At 44.8% G+C, this 16516-nt stretch overlaps 1 protein-coding gene across 6 annotated transcripts in view; it reads left to right on the top strand.

Annotated features, from left to right (window-relative positions):
• The first annotated feature begins 430 nt into the window (after positions 1-430).
• Positions 431-16516, top strand: part of bptf (bromodomain PHD finger transcription factor) — a 28915-nt gene continuing 12829 nt past the window's right edge. For 2 of the 6 annotated variants that reach the window (XM_042220252.1, XM_005926660.3), the window contains exons 1-19: positions 434-1306; positions 3184-4006; positions 5554-5774; positions 8092-8277; positions 8477-8659; positions 10552-10764; positions 10850-10929; positions 11063-11415; positions 11543-11674; positions 11875-12004; positions 12103-12238; positions 12336-12605; positions 12703-14230; positions 14507-14631; positions 14726-14854; positions 14979-15129; positions 15218-15341; positions 15449-15692; positions 16149-16301. In XM_042220252.1, the coding sequence (XP_042076186.1) occupies positions 811-1306; positions 3184-4006; positions 5554-5774; positions 8092-8277; positions 8477-8659; positions 10552-10764; positions 10850-10929; positions 11063-11415; positions 11543-11674; positions 11875-12004; positions 12103-12238; positions 12336-12605; positions 12703-14230; positions 14507-14631; positions 14726-14854; positions 14979-15129; positions 15218-15341; positions 15449-15692; positions 16149-16301 (5677 nt within the window). In that variant the 5' untranslated portion in view covers positions 434-810. Of the gene's footprint in view, positions 1307-3183; positions 4007-5553; positions 5775-8091; positions 8278-8476; positions 8660-10551; positions 10765-10849; positions 10930-11062; positions 11416-11542; positions 11675-11874; positions 12005-12102; positions 12239-12335; positions 12606-12702; positions 14231-14506; positions 14632-14725; positions 14855-14978; positions 15130-15217; positions 15342-15448; positions 15693-16148; positions 16302-16516 lie in introns of all 6 variants that reach the window. The other 4 variants (XM_042220253.1, XM_042220254.1, XM_005926663.3 and 1 more) reach the window with 4 other exon arrangements.

Raw genomic sequence — 16516 nt, 5'->3', positions numbered from 1 at the left:
AACTCAGTTTACCGCTTTATACTCGCCTTAATATAACCTCATCGGCTTTTTAAATCTGTTTAATCGTGCCAAATAAATAGATTTGCTGAATATTTTCTCTATGTAGTTATTAGAGTATGCTCTCCCCTTTTATTAATACCAAGTGTTTGTATTTGTTCAGTTCTTACGACTTAATATATTAGCACTGCACGTATATAAACTATTGCAATCTCTGAAAGTATGCATCAGCTGAAATCCTCCACACATACATATGAGCTCATTGTCCAGTTTACAGCTCGTCGTAACGTGTAGTTTTACATTAGGTGCATTACTTTCGATTATTTTGTTGCCGTTTATCTCCCATCTTAACAAAACCTAAAGGGCGGCACTGAGCCATGGAGATGCAGAAAAACAGATGGCCTCAGTTATGTTCGGTTAAAATTAAAATGTGCGCTTATTTCTATAAACTAAACAAAAACAGAAGTGTGACTTTTAACATGAGACTAATTTGGAGTAATTGTCATTTCGGTCATTGTTGCCACTGAGCTGGAAGCAGTGACATCACGTGACTCCCGTAGCGAGGGCCTGCTGTTTGTTCAGCCAGAGAGGCAGAGGAGAAGAAAAAATGGCGGCTCTCGGCGCACCAGAACGGGACGCCGGGCTAACGTTTTGAGCTTTCACACCCGAAAAAGACACGGGGGCTTTACGGGGCCTATTGCACCGTCTGAATCCTCGCCAGTTCAGCTTTGTGGCGGTCCCGCTTTCGCTCGCGTTCGTGCAGGCTAAAGAGACGCAAACATTGGGAGCGTAAAATAATAGATTTCGCCTATCATGAGAGGGAAAAGGGGCAGGCCGCCCAAACCGCTACAAACCGAGGAGCCATCTCCAGCTGCGGCCCGGGGCTTGCGACCTAGGAGGAATTTGAAGCCCAGGCTAAGGGATAGCGGGGACGAGGACGCTGAGAGCCCCACAAGGGAGACCGTAAAGACGCCGAAAAAGAGAAGAGGGGGACCGTCGACACGGGGCAGGGGACGAGGGAGAGGTGCTGGTGCTAGAGGAGGCAGGGGTGGTCGTGGAGGAAGGCGGACGCCTGCATCCAAAGCGGTTGTGTACGATGACCACGAGAGCGAGGAGGACGACGATGCTGTCAGCCTGAGGTCGGAGGAAGATGAGTTTATTGAGGAGGAACCTCAGTCCGAGGAGGAAGAGGCCCTCAAGGAGGACTCTGACTGCCTGGAAGATGATATGCTTGAGGAGGAGGAGGATAATGCCAGCTACTGCACAGAGAGTAGTTTTCGGAGTCAGAGCACACACGCCAGCACTCCGGGTAAATAAGCACTTAAATATTGCCACGGGCACGGTGTCTGCACACACTTTGCAGGGGTTTGAAAATGCATCCCGAAATGTTGCTGATGAGTGCAGGAAGCAGTTAGGTTATTGTTCAAAATGGAGAATGCACACAGGCCGCAGTCCCCTCATTAAGGCTACTGCAGGTAGAGCGAGGCGGCAGCGGGATCACCAGCTTACCTGGTTGTCACAAACGTCTGTCACCAAATAGCTCACATATATTTCACCTGTAACACCACCGGCCTCTGGCTCCAAGTATCAAATCTGCAAATGCATTCATCTTAGCTGCTAACGTGCTAACTTTAGCAGGAAATATTAGCTTCTAGCTAATGTCTTAATAAGTCTGCGTTGGTTAAAGAACGACACCTGTATGTTTTTTTTTTTAATCAGTGTTCGTAACATCCAGTGCTTTTTATGGGAACAGTATGTTCTACTTTCTACTTTGAGTGTTTTATTAGGAGTACACAAAAGAGACTGCTAACTAACCTAGCCCACGAAGCTAGCATGCTTGTCATTTTTTTTGACAGCTTGGCTAACTGTAAGTAAATCAATCAAGTTCAAACTCATGAAAACACCGACAGCAACTGTTCTCGTGGTGCAACCGAGTCAGGAAACATTGTATTGGGATTCCTAAGTAGATGTAACAATATTAGCCAGGTGACAGTCACTGTTTTCCTCAGTGCAGGGAGGTGGAGGTTCCCTCATTTAGCTAATAATGACACTGGCCATGTGTCGACCCGGCTGTGCCAAAGTATCGCTCTAAAAAGTTTCCCACCACTGCCCGATTCTCAAAAAGGTGTGCCGCTGTGTATAATGTAGATACTTTTTTTTTTTCAAGTTAAACTCTATATTAAAATAAAAAGTAGTGAAAATAAAAAAATCAACTATCTAAATTTGATTTTTAACAAAAAAAAAAAAATGCAGTTGCTCGTTTTGAGTTTGAATCTGGGTTCTCAGTGTTGTGTTGAGTCGCAGCTTCTTTTTAATACTCGGTAAACCTGAGGAGAGCAAATGCTGTAGTTTTGAAAGTAAAACCATTCCCCATCCCTGCTTGGCACGGGGTTTCAGGGGTAGCCCTGCACAGCTGCCCGTGTTTTCTGTTTCACAATGAACCATGGGGTTTCTAGTGGGGAGCTTTATTATAGAGCCATGCTGCTATAATAAGGCTACTTCTCGGTTTTACATTGTCTTACTAAAAATATAGACCTTCCCTTAGAAAGATAGACAGTGATTTCTTTCCTTTCTATTCTCATTGAGCACTCAAAGCACCGTGTACATGCACCATATGTTGTTCCATAATCTGCATATGTATGTATCATTCATAGTCAATGTAGCCTTTAAAGATGCGCAGGTTCACTAAATTCTCCATAGAAAAGCAGAGAACCCCTTCCCATCATAAGCCAAAGGCTGAGGAACGGCCTAAACGGCGAGAGTCTAATTAACACGTTACAGCAGGTGTATTGCTTAGGGGTTCTCGTGACTTTTTGTTGCCAGTATCGACTAAAATGATGGATGCAAGGTTTTACTTTTTGAACCAGACTTGGAAAGTTAACTTTTTTTTCACATTTAGGGTAAAATGTTCTATTTTGTCTTTTTATTTGATTTTTTTTCTGGCACATAAGTTTCACAGGCATATTTGAAAACAATAATAGTTAGAACTACCTTAAAAAATACTACAGGTGAGCATTGTAATATATTGCAAATGTATGACAATTCAAAAGCTGGTAATATCCTTAACATAGTTATTACCATGACAGCTTTAAAAGTAATTGTGTTACTTTTGTCTTTTGTTACGTTGTACTTGGTACTTTGAGGTGCCGTATTTCTCGTTCACAAATCTCATCGTGTTTCCCACAGGGAGGAAAAAAGGCCGAACTCCCCGACCTCGAACTCCCATTCTTGAAGAGAAGGAGATCCCTCCTCTTGAGCTTCCCGACACCTCTGAGGACCTCCTGGTGCTTAATGAGGAGCTGCTCAATGCCATCTCCATCTACGAGGTGCTACGGAACTTCAGCACGGTGCTGCGTCTCTCCCCCTTCCGCTTCGAGGACTTCTGTGCAGCACTGGTAGGCCAGGAGCAATGCACTTTAATTGCCGAGACCCATATTTCCCTGTTGAAGGCCATCCTGCATGAGGAGGACTCCTCCAACACTACCTTTGGCCCTGCTGACCTCAAGGACAGTGTCAACTCTACTCTGTACTTTATTGACGGCATGACGTGGCCCGAGGTGTTGCGGGCATACTGTGAGAGCGATGTGGAGTACCATCATGTTCTGAAATACCAGGAGGTGGATGATTACCCTTACAGTCCTCTTGGAAGTAAGATTAAGGTGCTGCAGTTTTTGGTGGACCAGTTCCTAACCACCAACATCGCCCGCGAGGAGCTCATGTCTGACGGCAGCATGCAGTACGACGACCACTGCCGCGTGTGTCACCGCCTGGGTGACCTGCTGTGCTGTGAGACCTGCTCGGCAGTCTACCACCTGGAGTGCGTGAAACCGCCACTGGAAGCAGTTCCAGAGGACGAGTGGCAGTGTGAGATTTGTGTGGCGCACAAGGTGTCCGGTGTCACAGACTGTGTGCCTGAGGCGCAGAAATGTAGGCCCTACGTCCGCCAGGAGCCCATTGGATATGACCGCCACCAAAGGAAATACTGGTTCCTCAACAGAAGGATTATTGTGTAAGTCGGAGCCCTCGTTTCCCTCAGTATTATTCTGTGCTGGTCTCTTTGGCTCCGGCAGCTTATTTCCAAGCAGCAAGCTTTTGATCATTGTTATTTAAGGTGGTCAAAATCTATTCAGATTGTTATTCTCAAATGTGACTTTGCCCAATTGTAACTTGAATGATGTAACACCAGAGATATTATCAAACCAACCACTTTGCAACTTATTCAGAGAAAAGACTGAAGCACAGTTTGATGAAATGAGTGTCTGTTCGGTTATCTCAGTTGAACTGTAGATTAGATATGGCCGATTTGCAACATCTAGTTATTTTACAGTTTTAAATGTCCTAATAAGTTCAGTCATCCTTGGTTTTCTGGCTAATTTTTAGCTAAACAAATGTACTTCCATCTACATGGTCTAAGTATAAATGGTACATTACAAGCTATTAATGAATGATACCATAAGCAGACAGGCCCCAGCTTTGAGCATACAATAAAAAAAGACCATGCAGACATAAATGCATAAAGTTGCATACCATTTTCTAAAAGATGATCCCTCATTAATCGCCCTTTTGTTTTCTAACCTTTAGAGTGAACAGCTGCAGAGAGAAAGTGAAAGTTGTTGGGAAATAATATAAGCTTTCATATATTCAGTCCTTTGTTTGTCAAGAAATTATAGAAGAGCCCTGCAATCCAAGCCCTTTATCTTTTAGTGCCAGTCATGCTTTTCCTGATTGCATCTCATGCCCGGAAATGATGTTGTTTGAGCATAGCCTTTACAAACAACAGGTGAAATCAATCTCAGTGCCAGGCAGTATTTGCCATAATCTTTTTAATCTCTTTGACTCAGGGGAAAGAAACTTTATACTTGAGCTGAACGCATGATAAAAGCAAAGAATCGAAACCTATTTAACACCTGGTAGTCATCATTTCTGGTGTGTGGTCTGGTGGTTAGCCCTGTTGCCTCACAGCAAGAAAGTCCTGGGTTCGAATCCACCATCTGGTCGGGGCATTTCTGTGTGGAGATTGCATGTTCTGCCTAATGTCTGCGTGGGTTCTCTCCAGGTGCTCTGGCTTCCTCCAACAGTCCAAAGGTTAATGTAAACTGGCTGTAGGTGTGAATGTGAGTGCTAGCACTCTCTGTGTTACCATGGTGTGACCTGTCTTGTGTGTAACCTGCCTTTCACCCTATGGCAGCTGCTACACCTGAAGAAGATGCAGTGATGATGTTTCAGTTATTCTTTATCTTTATTCTAGCAGTCCAGAATGCCCACCCACCTGCTGTTCAAAGCTTCTGTTTACAAGAGGCAGCCAATCAGCACAAAGCTTCCTTGAAGGGGAAGGAGTTAAAACAGCTTGTTTCAGACTCTGTGTAAGACGCATAAGGATTACTGTGAACTTTGACTCATGCAAAGCTGCTCTATTGGAGCCCAAAAGAAAAATGTGCAGTTGGAGTTCAGCCCCTTTAAATTATATTCTAATTAAACGTTGCACTGTCATAGCCAAGGAAATAATGTTTTTTTTTAAACTAATGGTTAATGGTCTAGCCTTTTCTCTCTTCCTAGTGAGGAGGATGGGGAGCATGAGAAGAAAAAGATCTGGTACTACAGCACCAAGGCTCAGCTGGAGGAGCTCATGGAGTTCCTGGATAAGGAGTACTGGGAGATGGACCTGCATGCAACCCTCGAGGAGATGAAGGAGGAAGTCCAGGCTCACATGGACATCACAGAGGACCTTACCAACAAAGCCCGTGGAAACAATAAAGCCTACCTCACTGCAGCCAACGGTACACATCATGGATCTTTTACTTTTGTGCGATAGCTGCAAATGGAGGGAGCTCAGGCTCATAGTAGTGGATTTTCATGCTATAGAGATGTAGAATGTAGCGACGCTTAGCTTGAAATCATTGATTTGACAGTGATCAGAGCACGTGCGACTCGAGCTGTGATACGCTTGCATCCTTGCGCGTTTAGGTCCCGCAGGGTTGCACTCTGAAACACGTCGATGCTTCAGACGATGCTCTGCAGGCAGCAGCACTTTGCATCTCTGACAGTTGGCGCAGAAATGTTAGGTGCTGCCTTTTCTTCCTGCGTCGTGTTCTCTCAGACAGCAAGCAACTGTTTTCCCCTTCTGTTTTCCTCCAGGGAGGCAGTGGTTAGAAGACTTTTGATTACTTAGCCAGCAGTTTCCGTTTGAGTTTGACAGGCTGCCATGTCTGTCCTGTGTTTTCTAACAGTTTTCCTGTGTATGTCAGAAACTGCTAGATGCTGTGTTTTATTAAGGATCTGCCAAAAGATAGAGGTTTTTGTAGGTATTCTGAAGCCTGAAGAGGAAGAAAATGTTTTGTTTTTTTTAAGCCACTGCAGACAAAAGAGAGTTATGAGTAAAGCTGGTGTTTTTCATCAGTTAAAAGCTTTCTGCAGCTGCACGGTGAGGCCTGCACCTGGTTCGTGTCAGCGGGGACGCAGTTGTCTCTGTCCCAGTGAAAACTAGGTTTATGACACATGATGTCTTTGAGATGTTGAACATTTGATAAAGGAAATTCCACTCCATCTTAAATCTTTATTTATGGGAATAACTTAATTTTTGCTGGATTAGTGAAGTTATAGAAACATAATGCGGGTTATACTGGAACTGAAAAGTATGATATGGATGCCTTATTCTGTAGTGGACTCTGGAGGATACTATACTCAAATTGGAGCTGGAATTTTTACCTTAATGACTAAGATATAGTCCATTTTAGTTATTTTACAACATTGCCCTTAAATCTGAGCTGTATAAGAGCAGTGAGAACAAAATAGTCATCTTTATTTTAGATGGATTTGCAGATAAATGGAGAAATGAGAAGATGTCTGTCTAATAACTCATATATGAAATAATTAGTCAAGAAAATGATCATGAGATAACTCAATAAGGGAAATGTCAGACAGGCATGCATTGATTGTGATCTCCTGATACAGATTTTTCTTTGTAAGAACTACAACTGACTGCATGACATCTTTTCTTTAATTAACCTTATTATGTTCATAATAAAACCATTTGATAAACTTTACCATTTCTCTCAAGCTGCAGTAAAAGTTACAGGATCTTCGTTTACTTAAACAACCCTGAAAATAAAGCGCTCACCTCCTAGAAAGTGGTACAAAGACCTGAAAATGAGTTGCTGTACGCTCACCGTTACCTGATATATTTCACCTACGACACAAAAGCAAAAGAAGAGCAAAACAAATGTCAGTGCTTGCATAATTTTCCATTGTCATTATAACTTCACTAAATAAAAGGATACCTAGCTTTTTCTCTTTTTCCACTCTTCGCCATAATTTTCTTTGATCCTTTGCTCATACCGAGGCTGCTGGCTTGTGGCGGGCCTTCACCTTTGGCTGGTTTTAACCACTTTTGCCTTTGTTAGCTTCTTTGAAATATTCATGTTCAGCTGGATGAAGGTGGTTTACGTGTCTGATTAGCTCTGTTGTTCCGAAACTTCGTGGTTAACCTTTTTCATTTTTGTTTTACTGTAAGTACACCACAAATGTAGTGGAGTACAGTAGGCAAAAAGAGAAGCTATTTTAATGCCATTTATACTTGCAGAATTTTTATTTCTATGCCATTCATTCATTCATTATCCTTTTTTTTTCTTTTGTTTTGGTCTGCTGCACTATATTTGTCGGCTCGTTATATCTTCTGTCTTTTAAGAAACGATCAAGGAAATGCTAGAGCCTCTATGCATAATTTCTTTAACGCGGTTTTTAATTATTTATTATTTCAGTGATGCTGGAATGTAAGCCTCCTGTAAACAATGACTATCTGCACGTAAACATCTCACAAACATTGGTGGGGTTTGGTTAGATGCTGGTCTGCTCCTCACTGCTATTTAGTATGTCTAACAACATGTTGTCAGACTGTGACAGGCTGGCCGTAGTACATGTTTGTTTATTTATCCCTCGTGCCCCAGAGCAGCAGCTCTGAAAGACCTCTTATTTTACTTTTAATGCTTTAGATTTAAGACTTAACAGTTTTAAAGTATTACTTTTCTACATCATTTGCACATATGTGTAATTGTTGCCTTCCATGTCGAATGAATGAATGTTTCCGTTTGTTTGTAGAAGTTGTCGTGGAGCGTTTGAAGGTCAGGCGGGAGGCACGGGAAGCAAAGACTCGAGCAGAGGAGCCAAAGCAGGATTCAGATAAAGGCTCTGTAAATGCAGCTGACGCTACTGCTGAGTCCACATCGCAGCCCGACAACGCAGAGAGCAAAGCGGTTAAACCGATGGGAGAAGCTGGTTCACAAGGTAAAAAGTTTCTCCGATGTATTTTTATTTTTTTGTTCAACTGCCTACTGGAACTTTCTCCAATTCCTCAAAGTAAAGAGCTAGCCTCCTACACGCAGAAGCTGAAATTCTGTCTGCAGCATTATCAAAGCAAATTCATTTTTACCTCTACTTGACCCATTTTGACTCTTCCGGTGCTGTTCGTCTTGTCGCACCACAGCGGCTAGCGCTCCTCCTGCTGCAGAAGAGAGCCGCGCGTCAGATCCTGACCCAGGCTCTGCCGCGCTGGACACAGCCCTGCCTAAAACAGAATCCACTGAATCAAACAAGGAAGCGCAAGTTTCCCATTCTGGGAGCCAAGAGAGCAGCGAGTCAGCTCCAGATGCGAAGCGGGAAAGGACAGGTACTCAGACTCATGTTTGGTCTGCAGTCCAGCTGTCGTCCTGCACTTCACGCCTTGCTGCTGGGCTGTGCATCCATTATCATCTGTTGCTTTGTTTCCGCTGTTTCTTGCTCACCCTGCCTTCATTTTACCCCGCTCATCTGTTTTGTTGGATTTAAGGGTTCGTCTCAAACCTCGTCGATCACGCGTAAGAACTTTTTTTTTTTTAAGGAGCAGAACTGGTCTGATTTTGTCTGAGCAGGCATTTAAACCAGAGAAAGAGTTTCAGTATCATTATATTTTACAGGCTACTCTAGTTACCATCTACATGTGTCTGACCTGATTTATATCAGCAGATATGAGAAGGACCCTGCCCTAACATCAGCCATCATACTGGGCTCCAGTGTCACCATACCTGTGCACAGTAAAATCTTTTCATATATTGCACACATTTGGTTACGTTTATCAAACACTTGCAAATGTAGGAATAGAACTGTGGCTTTGTTATACTATAATATAAAAACTAATTCCATTCCTTCCTTAATATACTTAAGTTTTTTAACCATGCAGCTCAGCTGCAACACTTTTTCTGGTCTCCATTTATTTTTTTTCCACTTATAGCTTATTTTGTAGTGTTGGCTGTCCGCTCTGTTACGGTTTGCCCTGACTTTAACGGGCTAGTGTGAAACACTGTGATGCATATTTCCTAGCGGAGGCCGCTCGGGTGCATTCCATGCGTCTCGGTGGGTGTGAAAGAAAACGCTGAAGATCTGGACACAGGGAAACATTTCAAACAAAAAAAAGCCTCAGTGGCAGTTTTTACACATCCATCTGTCTCTGAACATTCAAGACCTGACAACACTGGAGTGGCCATAACTTTGAGAAGATGATTTCTCCTTTCATGTCACTGCACAGAAACCCTTCCGTGTGTTTTGCTCCTACGCTTAGCTTTAAAAGAAGGCAGGTGCATTAAGCGCTGCTAGCAAGCTCTCCCAGTTATTCCTGGTGCATTTAATTACTTATCCTGTGCTTTGTGTTGTCTGCTGCACGCTTGGTCTTGAAAAGCATGTCGTTTTTTTCCTCTCTCTCTCTCTTTTTTTGTTTTTGGCACTGTGATTAACGGCGTCCCTGGCAGCAGCTACCACGCCATGTCTGTCACAAGCAGCTCCTTATTCTCTTTCCAATTTATGGCCATTTGGTCGGGTTCTTGTCGCTCAAGACAAAAGGCTCTTTCCGCCGTTTCCCCACCTGCTACCTCGTCAACAAAGAGCTCCATGTGTGTGCAACGCTCTCCCGTCACGACTCTGAGGCAGAGCCGACGTTTTAGGTTGCCGCAGGTGTTCGCCTCATTTTGGAAGTGTCATAGATTTCAGTTATTTTAGGTCTGAGGAAGCTTTGAATTGTCGACTAAGCATTCTTCTTTTATAACAGTTTGTTGGGCATATGCTAATTCACATATACACTTCTTTTTTTCACCTTTTTTTGAGGATTTAATAATTGTTATTTTTGGTTTGTTCTTTTTGTTCACCAATGTTGTGTACATTTTTCTTTTTTTGATCAATTATTTACACACAGTTACCACTTACAGCTCACCGTCACTACCTGAGCTGCACCATGGGCTCTTTCTGAGGCTACCCTTCACAATAAAAGCTTTAGGCAGATGCTAAGATGAAAAAGACGTCTTTGTAGAAGCAAGCATAAATATGTGGCTTACATTTCTGATGGCGATGTGAATATAATAAGCACATTTCATAAATTTCCACATGCATGCACGGTATTTTAATACTTTAGTAGTGATGGGAGTAGGCACATTTTCCCACATGCATAGAGAAACTTTTACTTCCTAACACCACTGCTGATACTGTTATTGTTATTGTTAACTGCACTCAGTCTTTTTTGGCGTATTTCTGTAGACGAGGACTCGAAAGAGTCTAGCAGCGAAGTCAGGCGAGCTGGTGATCTGCAGGCACCAACTAAAAATCAACCACAACAGCCGCAGTCGTCTCAAGCGGAGGCAAATGGTGGCAGCAGCCAGGTTCCTGGATCGGCGAGTTCCAAGAAACCCGAGCCACCTGACCTGGCCGATAGGTCCTCTCAGTCCTCTTTTACCAGCCAGGATGGGACAGGTGATAATTAAATGGGCTTTTTCATTTGTGGTGAATTGCCTTTGCCTTGGTGATACTGATAGTGAGTGTGTGTTCTGAATAACAGAGGAGTATAACGAAAGGGTCAAGAATGAGCGAGGAGCGGCGCAGGAGTCTAATAACCATACGCCCAGAGGGAGCAAGGAGGTGAGGAAGAGGTTTGGTCCAGCTTCACTGCTGAAAAGTGAAATGTGCCACTTTAGTCTGTTGCAACTGTCATCCTGTTTTTTAAATATAAAACCGGGTTTTTATGTGCCTTTGTCCTCTGCTCGTGTTTCAGTCATCGCCCGTTCGCTCAGACGTCGAGTCCTTGCGTCTCAGCTTCTTGAAACGGGACCTGACGGTGAATTTGAACAACTTGTTCAAACTTGGCCAAGAGGGTAAATACAGGGTCTACCAAAACCAGTACAGCACCAACGTCCTGGCCCTCAACAAACATCAGCACCGGGAGGACCACGACAAGAAGCGTCACCTCTCCCACAAGTTTAGCTTGACCACTGCGTCGGAGTTCAAATGGAACGGCTCCATCTACGGTTCGAGAAGCCTGACGATCTCCACCCTGCGTCTTACCATCATCCAGCTGGAGACGAACATCCCTGGACCGTTTATGCATCCCAACTGGGCATCACACAGGTACACCTGGGACCAGTGGAAACGCCCCCCGTGTAGTTCTTAGACGTGCTACGTTTGGGCAGAGTCGCATTTCAGATATGAACATCACTATCAGTAGTTTTATGCTGCTTGTGTTTGGTGTTTCTAGGACCAACTGGAACAAAGCAGTGCAGATGTGCAGCAAGGCCAGAGAATTTGCTTTGGCCTTGGCTATACTGGAGTGTGCCATCAAACCAGTGGTCATGCTGCCTGTATGGAAGGAATCCCTTGGACACACAAGGTAAACAAAACTAACGTGGCGCTGTGAAAATGTCTGTACAAACAGTAAAACACAACTAAAGGGTTATTTGTGAGTCACTGCACCTGGGATTTCTTCATTTTTCCTTTTTGGAGTGCACGGCTGACAAACTCGGTAATGACTTTCCTGTTTCCAATACAGTCCTTGTGCTTTATGTCTTTGCTCATGTTTTTTTAATACAGGCTACATCGTATGACCTCCATGGAGCGGGAAGAGAAGGAGAAGGTGAAAAAACGAGAGAAAAAACTGGAAGATGAGGAAACACTGCAGCAGGCCACATGGGTGAAATACACCATCCCCATCAAACACCAGGTACAAACAGCAGCATCTTAATTCTTCTCTGTGTTAATGTGTAAACTACCTCGTCTGAAAACTACTTTTTAACCTCCTCGTAATTTTTTCCAAACAAGGTGTGGAAGCAGAAGGGGGAGGAGTACAGAGTGACGGGGTATGGCGGCTGGTGCTGGGTCAGTAGGACGCACGTGGCCCGTTTTGTTCCGAGGCTCCCGGGAAACACAAACGTAAACTACCGCAAAGAACTGGAAGGTAAGAGATGAAGTTGCTTAATTTCTTAATGGTACTTGATATGTTCTCCTGCGGCTGACGCTTTGGGTGCATAAACTATTTTTGCTGTCTTCATTAGCGGCTAAAATGAGGAAGGAAAATGCAGCAGACTGTACAAATAAGCAGAAAATGCCAACAGGAATGGAGACTCAGGCAATTCAAAAGACAGCCGACAAGGCCAAAGAACAAGCATCCGTCACAGAGTCATCTCAGAGGGCCTCGTGCGAGGAGGACCGTAAATCTGAGAACTCCACAGAGGAGGAGAAGCCTGCAGAAGAGGCGCAGGGAAAAAATTCTGAAGCAAAAAGAGAAGATGAGAAAACAGAGGTTTCTTCAAACAACAAGCAGGGTAAGTTTAATTTAAGATTTTTTATTTTTTTTGCCTCTATGCTATCTATGAATGTGCATCTCCATCATCCACTAACCCCTGCTCTTCTTTGTCATAGATAATCCTGATGGCAAAGGCCCTTCCTCACCTGCTGCACATCCTGAGAGGGATGAACCAACCCAGAAACTCGAGCAACCCAAGGAGGAGCCTGCAACATCAAAACTCTTCGCTGACGTCGTGAACGTCAGTGAGGGCTTCCAGCTGCGCACAGTTTATAAGAAGAAAGTAAAGCCTTCCAAGCTGGACGGGCTCCTGGAGCGCCGGGTGAAGCAGTTCACCTTGGAGGAGAAGCAGAGACTTGAGAAGTTAAGACAGGCAGCCGCAAAACCTGCTCCTGTTATTAAGACTGAAGGATCAACCAGACAGCAGACAGCTACGACTCCGTGCGTTAAAGTAGAAGAGAAGGACGAAAGCCTACAAGTGAAAGATGGCGTGGTTAAAAAGCTTGACTTCGATCAAGAGCACATAAACGCAAAGACGGACGGCCTGGAGGTCAAATCAGAGGAGTTAGGACCCGACAGAGGTCAACAGGGGGAATTAAATTCTGTGCACGGAAACAGCGGGGAGGTTTGTGCCCATAAAGAGGTGAATGGAGGACCCTTAACTAACCCTGGCCTTAACAATAAAAACAACTGTATAACAGAGACATTAGAAAACAGTGAAAAAACACAGAAGTCTGAGAATTCAAAGAAACGTGCCTATGAGGAAGTTGAGAAAGACTCTGAACAGAGTGACACAGAGAGCATGGAGGTAACCCAAAGCAAGACCAGTCCAGTACAGGTGAATGGGAAAACTATGGTCACAGAACCCGTGCACTCAAACCCAGAAACCCGAGATCAAGGTGACGTCAAAGAGCCCGTCAAGTCCCTGATGAATGGAAACCTCTCGCAAAACGATGTATCTGATATATGTCACCCCCCTCCTATGAAAGTCCCAAAATTAGAGAACCATGTTGGAGAGAAAGGAGACTCTGTTAGTAAGAGTGAGGATGTGGCCATGGATACCAAGGAGGCAGTGCCTGTTACGCTTCAGTCTTCAAGCCCTTCTTGCCAGAATAATAAAACTACAGATAATTGCTCTAGTGGTGAAGGTTTGAAGTCCTCTGCCACCAATGACGTTGTCACGAAAGCATATCAGAACTCCCTGATACCAGACACGCCCAGCAGCACCATCAAGCTCGATGTGCCCGCAGGAAGTAGCGCCGTTTCCAGCTCCGCAACCCAGCCCAGCTCCGGAACGCCCGTTTCCCAGAAGACTAAACTTCCAGCTGCTGACACCAAAACGGGCGCCTCTGGTTCAGCCAGCTCCATGACAATAAGTAAAGAGTACTCCACCAAAAATAGAGTCAGCCTTCTAAGGTTCTCCAAAACTAAGAAGGCCCGCTCGGGCACAGCCCTGCCGTCTTACCGCAAATTTGTCACCAAGAGCAGCAAGAAGAGCATCTTTGTCCTCCCGAACGATGACCTTAAGAGACTGGCGAGGAAGGCAGGCTTCAGAGAAGTTCCCATCTTCAACTACAATGCCAAGCCTGCTCCAGATATATGGCCGTACCCTTCACCTCGGCCCACCTTTGGAATCACGTGGAGGTCCGTAACACATTTAACCTTTTCTTGAAATTACCTTTAGATCTGCTGCTACAGTATGATGTCATTGCAATAGCCAGGTTGCCATAGACTCAATCCCTCAAATAATTTAGCTGCTTCTTTAATGAAAGGCTCTCGTCTCACAGTTGGCTGTAGTAGTAGTGGCCTCTCAGCCACTGTGATGAACCCCAGTGAATAAGAGAGCAGCTGAAAAAAGTTTAATATAAACTGAATTACTGTTGGAAGATTTACTAACTAACAGCTTTGGTGACTGTTCAGGTACCGTCTTCAGACTGTGAGGTCGCTGGCAGGGGTCAGTCTAATGCTGAGGCTGCTGTGGGCCTGCCTGAGGTGGGACGACATGGCTGTGAAGCCCTCTGCTGCTGTAGGGACAACGCGAAAAGGTTAGAAAATTCTGAGCACATGTTATGTACAGTTTTCTGCTGTGTTTTTTATTTAAAATATGAAAATGTGGCAATGTTTTATCTTTCACCAAAGAAACAACGGAGACAGACATCACCACAACTGAGATTATAAAACGAAGAGACGTGGGGCCCTATGGCATCCGCTCTGAATACTGCATCAGGAAGATCATCTGCCCCCTCGGAAACAGAGACACTCCCAAAGGTAGAAAACGAAAGTCTGTTTGGGCATGATGTAGGATCTTTGACAAGCTGTTAATGGTCCACTTGAAGAAGCTAATCCATTTCTAAACATAATTAATTGTTGCTTTCTGACTTTTTGGGAGCAGAAACCCCCACTCCACAGAGGAAAGGCCTGCGCTCAAGTGCTCTGAGGCCTAAGAAGCAGGAGCCCACTAAACCGACTGGTCCTGTTGCTGTGGAAACGTGGGTGCCCGAGGAGGAGCTGGAGCTGTGGGAGATCAGAGCCTTTGCAGAGAGGTGAGGAACTCCCTCAGCATCGCCTCTGTACGTTTCTTCATAGCGTCACTGTGTTAGTGAACACTTTACCTTCTTTTTGGTGCCACAGGTTGGAGAGGGAGAAGTCACAGGGCGGAGATCCCTCCAAGACCGGCAGTAGTCTGAAGACAGCGGAGGAGGTCAAGGCCCATTTAGAGAACCAGCTGAAGCAGGCCAGACTGGCAGCCCAGCAGGTAGAAACTCTGCGCACTGCAGTTACACGGGTGTAATCAGAGATTCTGGCTCTGGGTAAAGCGCCACACCAGCAGCACATTTAAATGGTTGGACACATTTCTTTCAGAAACGTCTCGAGCAGCAGAGACCGACCACAACTGCCACAACAACCACGACAATGTGCACCACCACCTCAGCCGGCACTCCCGGCACCCCAGTATCGGTGGGCCAGAAGACAAGTCAAATAACTTCAGGAACCAAGATGGTGTTGGCCTCCAAACTGAGCTCTCCAGTCCCGTTCCAGCAAGACAAGAACTTCCATCAGTCTTTTGCTTCCTGGGTCAAGCAGGGTCAGGCTAACAACAGCTCAGGTGAGCAGCTGGAAGATGAGGAGAGGTTTAGTCATCTTCCTTTTTACTCATCATCATCATCATCCTCATCATCTGTAAGATGGAGGAACCGAGGAGGGTGTCATAAGATTTCTTCTGTTTTTTCTATTTAAGTAATATTGGCATCCATAAAAAATACATCATCTGCACGACTTCAGCGTTTTCATTATGAGTACGATTCGCATGCCAAAAGAATTTTGTGGTTCGTGGTGTCCACTTTGAATCCTGCAAAAATTCTCAATTCTGTATATCCTTTGAGGCATTCATGCAATACCGTGTGTCATTAGACTCTAAACCAATATACCCGATACCAAAATATTCAAAACATCAGCCTCCTTATATTGACTCCCAACAGTGGACACCACAGCCGTAGACTGGCTGTTGTGGTGGTCCTTCTTGGGTTACCCATGACCACAGGTGGCGTGGTGTGTCTTGCAGCCTCCACTGTGGCTGGTAGCATCACCACCTCAGAGCAAGCCTTCCAGATCGCTGGTAGCCCAGTGACTGTGGCTGGCCAGGTCCTCGCCGCCAAACTGCCACTGCCCGCTAACAGCAAGATTGTCACCTTGAACATGCCCACTACTCAAGGAGGTAGGGAGCACGAGAATGACATTCATTCCTGCCGTTTTTGGCGTATGTGTGCCCAAAAATGGATGAAGTATTATGTGACAATGTCAGACTTGCGTTGAAGTATTGATGCTGAGCTTAGATAATGCCACATTTTCTGTGTGTGTGTGTGTGTGTGTGTGTGTGTGTGTGTGTGTGTGTGTGTGTGTGTGTGTGTGTGTGTGTGTGTGTGTGTGTGT

Source organism: Haplochromis burtoni, unplaced genomic scaffold (genome assembly GCF_018398535.1).
Source record: "Haplochromis burtoni strain Fernald_Lab_line unplaced genomic scaffold, NCSU_Asbu1 Contig_45, whole genome shotgun sequence".
Taxonomy (NCBI): Eukaryota; Metazoa; Chordata; class Actinopteri; order Cichliformes; family Cichlidae; genus Haplochromis; species Haplochromis burtoni.
The sequence above is the reverse complement of the archived record's forward strand: the minus strand, read 5'-3'. Positions and strand labels throughout refer to the sequence as shown.